The 5,502-nt window shown below is 33.7% G+C and overlaps 1 protein-coding gene across 1 annotated transcript in view; it reads left to right on the forward strand.

Moving 5' to 3' along the window:
* Nucleotides 1-5,502, forward strand: part of MDGA2 (MAM domain containing glycosylphosphatidylinositol anchor 2) — a gene marked incomplete at its 5' end in the record, with an annotated part of 518,288 nt that overhangs the window by 381,122 nt on the left and 131,664 nt on the right. The window contains one exon of the mRNA XM_019630047.1: nt 3,216-3,485. Coding sequence (XP_019485592.1) covers nt 3,216-3,485 — 270 coding nt within the window. The remainder of the gene's footprint in view (nt 1-3,215; nt 3,486-5,502) is intronic.

Below are 5,502 nucleotides of genomic sequence, written 5' to 3' on the forward strand. Positions count from 1 at the left end.
GTTCTATTTTTCTATAGGGTAATTTAAATATGATGTACTTTTATTCTTGTTTCTATATTTGTCCCATAGCAATAAGAATTCTTCAAAGGCAATTGTTTTTTACCTATTGATACAAATGGAGCACCTTTTATTCTTCCTTTAATCCTACAAAACAAAACTACCCCATAAATTATACTACACCTTTTTCTTCAAACTTTTGGGGCTTATACACTTTTAAATTTTCTTTGATGACACTGTTTTCTAAATTCAAGCTAGTTTACATCATGCTGATTCTGCACGATTTTCATTTGGTCTCTATTATGTGATCCAAATCCTATTTTTGAACTAGAATACAAGCTGAGACCAGGAGAAAAACTAGTTCCATTTTCCTATTTCATCATAGGTTGCAGTAAGTAGATTTCAGTAGCTCCAGAAAGGAATAAATCTTTTATGGATTGTGCTGTAGAGGGAGAAAAAATAGCCCCATGTATTAATTTGCTTCCAGTGTGTGCTTTTCCTTTTCGGTCTTCAGCTCAACCTCATTGTTCCATAATCTTCACATACAATCTAAAATAATTGTGAAGAAGAGAAAGGGAAATGATTGAATTCCAAATACAGTGTAATCCAGAAAGACATATAAGGAAATCAATAATTCTATAAAAACAGGTGTCTAGAAGAAACTTTGAAAGGCCATTTATTTCTTCTACTAAAACATATCAGAATTAGTAATCCTTTTAAATTTTCCACAATTCAAAGCCCTTTGAAGCTCTACAGAAGAGAGGGAATATAATATATTCAGCAATATGTATATTTTATGCATATGTTCTTTATCAACAAAACAAATATTTGAAGACAGTTCTGTTTACTTTCTGAGAACCAAATTACTAAGAGAAATTTAAATTTGTATTGTTACAACTATTTTACCAATTTCAAGATGACTCTTCCACTCATTGTAAAAGTCACACAAAATTGGACTTGATCTCATTACACATCAAAATGCGCAAAATGGAACTAAAAGACAAGTGAAGCCCTCATATCTATATTTCTTTTAGCTCCCAGGAAAGCTCAAAAGTGCAAACCTGTTTTCGCAATTTAGATCTTGTGTATGGAAGCATGGAGGTGGGAGAGTGGAATTGTGTTCACTGAGAAATCAGGTGTTGTCCACTATTTTCCTGTAAAGAAAAAGAAGAAAGTAAGCAAAAATATTTTGAGAATAGTAACCAGCCTGGCTTGTAATGCACTGTCCATGTTAGACAATATTAGCTATAATACTACACAACACTGTGTATTTTTATTTATTTTGCTCATTAATATTGTTATGGTTAAGTTGAGCATAGTTCTTTTGTGGTTTAAGTAAGCTTTGTGAACTATAGTAGAAACCCAAACATCATTTACCATGTTTTTCTATGGGAGAATTTGTACAAATTCCAGGAAGTATATCTACAGTTATATATAGTTAGACTTGTAAATCACTTAAGAATTTGACAATGGCGACATGTAAGAACCTAGAGGGATGATATCAAATGCTCTGAAATAAGTACAGTTAAAGTTCTAGAAGAAAAGAATGAGAATAAGACAAAACAATGTTTTTTAAACACATGGATCCGAGCATATCATGGTACTCAAAGCAAGAAAACGAAAAATAAAACCTCACCTATGCACACCATAATCTAATTGTGGGAAAAAAAAGACAGCAAATTTTCAAAGCAGCTGAGATGAAAATGATATTCTGATGATATACATGACAATTACTTTCTCATTAGAAATGATGTGGGCTAGAAGATAATGGAACAAGACCTTTCAACATCTTTTCAATACTGTCAGTGTACAATTTTATATCCAGTAAAATTATACATCAAAAATATGACCAAATAAATATATTTTTGAAGAGAAAAAGCTAGAGAATTGGTAGTCAGCAAAACTGTACCACAAAATATGCCAAACAATGCTCTTCATACTAAAGGGAAGGCTTATTTATCAGTGGAAACCAGGATTTATAAAAAGAAACATGGAATCTTTTATCCTATGTTATCTTTTAGGAATTTATGGTTTCAGATCTTANCCTGTGGCAGTGGGTTGCCATGGGCTACCATATGTAGCCAGCAGCCAGCGTGAGCGGCCAGCAGCCACAGTGAATGGCCGTCCAGAAGCCAGCGACTGATCTGCCTCACCTGGGAAGAGCACAATGATGGTGCCAACTTAGGCCAGTGAAGCAACGTCCTCCACAACTAGACTGAAGAACAAAACAACAGCAACTTGTCTGATCCCTTCCCCCAATTCCCAGTGCTGTTCCAATTCCCTAATAAAAATCTTAAAAAAAAAAAGTAGGTGGAATGACACACAAAGATTATCAGATGGCATATTTAGTATGGTAGTCCTAAAATTTTTTTGCATCTTGATGGAAGGGATGCCAGGTAGAGTAGCATAATTTTTGTACTGCACAACTCAAGAGGTTGCCAGACACATCCAACCAAGAATGTGATTGTGTTGTACAGTGCCATCCTGTGTGGTCACATAGTTTCTTTGATTAAATGAATCCCATCAGTAGAACCCAGGAAATGATTTTCCTCTATTATGACCATTGGGAATCATTAAGAAAAGGACTATATTTTGCCTACTCTAACATAAGAGAAGTATGTAACACCTTTTAGAAATCTTCCCATCAAAAACGAAGAGGTTAGGTACCAAATGTAGTAAGTTTTAATTATATGGGGGAAAAGTCACAGTTAAGCCTGATAAATAATTTAGAAAATAAATGTATATACTTGTGTTAGCTATTTTATTAAATAATGGGCACGCAGAAACCTGAGACTGAACCTCACATGGAAATAATTAGAATTCACTGACCTGATCCAATGGCTTTATCTGCTTCGAAGTTTCATGCTAGTTTGGAGACTCTGCATTTCATACCCAGATTATTGAGTTGCTAACAGTGTAAACCAAACACAGTCATGACAATCTTTTTTGGGAAGCAGTTAAAAAGATAAAACAAACTGTTAGTTTCACCTGCAAATACTTTTTTAAAGCAATGAGACTCATTCATATCTCACACTCAGTAAATTATTTTTCCCACACCCATGTGAAATTGCTGGGCCTAAATATGCTCTCCACCCACTTCTTATATTTATTCCCTGTTACTAGATGTGTTCTTAAAAATAGCTTCTTACAATAAGAATAGCCATTGGCTTATCGCAACCTACATTCTTTGTCTTTGTTTTCACATCTCTTTTCTACAGATCCTCCTGCCGTGGAACCAGCATTCCTTGAAATCCGACAAGGACAAGAAAGAAGTGTCACTATGAGCTGCCGGGTTCTGAGAGCCTATCCAATACGGGTACTGACCTATGAGTGGCGCTTGGGCAATAAGTTATTACGGACAGGTCAGTTTGACTCTCAAGAGTACACAGAATACCCGGTGAAGAGTCTTTCCAATGAAAATTATGGGGTTTATAACTGTAGCATCATAAATGAAGCTGGAGCAGGGAGATGCAGCTTTCTTGTTACAGGTAAGATTCCAAATACTTTGCTTTATGTGTATTTTTTAGATTAAGGTATTATAGGCTTATGTCAATATAAGAATGAAAGCATTTTGCAAATCGATGGTGCATACTATGAGCAGTTTGACTGCTCGAGTTACAGCACTGCTCATTTATTTTCAAGGCAAGTCTATTTTAGTAGATTAGATAGTTATGTGTCTATAAAATTAAACAGAAGTTTATGTGAACTCAAATAGATATAGAGATGAGGCCGGTTATCTTGAGTGTTTCAGTAAAAAAGTAACAAATCTTAACTAGCTTTATTTAAATCAAATTGCAAGTATTAATACATATTTTCTTCTGCAAGTCTAAAATTCCTTATGACTGACACCTGCTATGATTTTCTTACTAGCAGAAAGAGTGTTTTCTTTTAAATTTTTTTTCTTATTTATTTATTGCCTCTTAATATATGATGAATCTCCATTATATCCTTGGCTTGCCACAGGTTCTCAGATATTCAAAGGGTAAGCAGTGGAGATGTATTATAATTAAAGACAAGTTCAATGCTTTATCATGCTATTATTTTTAATATACTAAAAGATGTGTCAAGACTATTAAATATTAGTACTTATTTAAATTATTGTTATAATTTATATACTAAAGTAAATTTGTTATTTTTTAGCTAGGATTTAGGCATACACTAAAAAGACATACTTTTTTTTAGGCTTTTAAAAATAATCTGTGGGCTGGCCGAGTGGCTCAGTTGATTAAGAGCTTGCGCAAGAGTGTGAGCTCTGAGCAACAGGGTCTCTGATTCAATTTCCAGCCTGAGCTGAGCTGTCAAACAGGTGGCAGGATGGCTCAGCTAAAAAGAAAAAAAAAATTTGTGAAGTGTTTCAGATGTATAAAAAACTACAAAAAGTAGTAAAGCAAACACTTGTATATTTACCAACTGGACTAAGAAAATATTATCAGGACATTCAAACTATGCTATGTGTAGCAGCTTGATCACATGACCCTCTGCCTCCCACCCTGTAGGGCTAACCTCTATGATATTTTAGGTGTTTATTGTTGCCAAGGAAATATCTTCAGCTTGTACAAAATCAGTAAAATATATAATACAATTTCTGGAACAGGTTTTTAAGACTGACATGAGCTGCTTGTATTTCCTGAATATTTGATTGAAATCACCTATAACGCCACCAGGGTCAATTTCTATGGCAGAGAAAGCTGGTGAGATGGTTAGAGTAGATTTTTACTAATGATTCAGTTTCTTAAGTGACTTTAAATTTCTTAAGGTATTCTTTTTTTTAATTTTTTTTTCATTTTTCAATTACAGTGGCTATAAAATATTATATTAGTTTCATGTGTACAAAATAGTGATTAGACATTTATATAACTTACAAGTGATCAAACTGATAAATCTAATACCCATCTGACACCGTACATAGTTATTACAAAATTATTGACTATATCCCTCATGCTATACTTTATACTTTACATCCTCATGACTATTTTGTAATTACCAGTTTGTACTTTTTAACCGCTTCCTATTTTTTGCCCATCGCCTCAATCTCCTTTCCATCTGGCAATCATCAAAATGTTTTCTGCATCTATGGTTATTCTCAGTGGTGGTGGTCCAAAGTTCAGTTATAATGTTGATATGGCCATGAGAGAAGGCAAGCACTTCATTTACGTAGTCTGCTTTCTTGGCCAGAAGTCCCTCCTTTCCCTTATGTTGTTCTAGGTAAAGTTAGTTAAGTAGTTAAACTGTTTATGCTAGTAAACAAAGAAACTGGACATTGTATGTAATATGAAAGCAACCATAAAACTCATTCAATTGATAGTATACATTCTGATTTATAAGATATTACTTATAAAAGGCATCTCTAAATATGAATTGCCTTGAGATACTTTTGCTTCCTGAAATATATTAGGTAGATAATACATAATTGAATAACCAATGAACATAAAGATGTCCTCTCTGCTGAAACTTGTCACTTCTTTGTTTCAAAATTCTTTTTAGTAACATTCAGTTGAATTTTAA

The sequence above is a fragment of the Hipposideros armiger genome, unplaced genomic scaffold, assembly GCF_001890085.2.
Source record: "Hipposideros armiger isolate ML-2016 unplaced genomic scaffold, ASM189008v1 scaffold_885, whole genome shotgun sequence".
Lineage (NCBI taxonomy): Eukaryota > Metazoa > Chordata > Mammalia > Chiroptera > Hipposideridae > Hipposideros > Hipposideros armiger.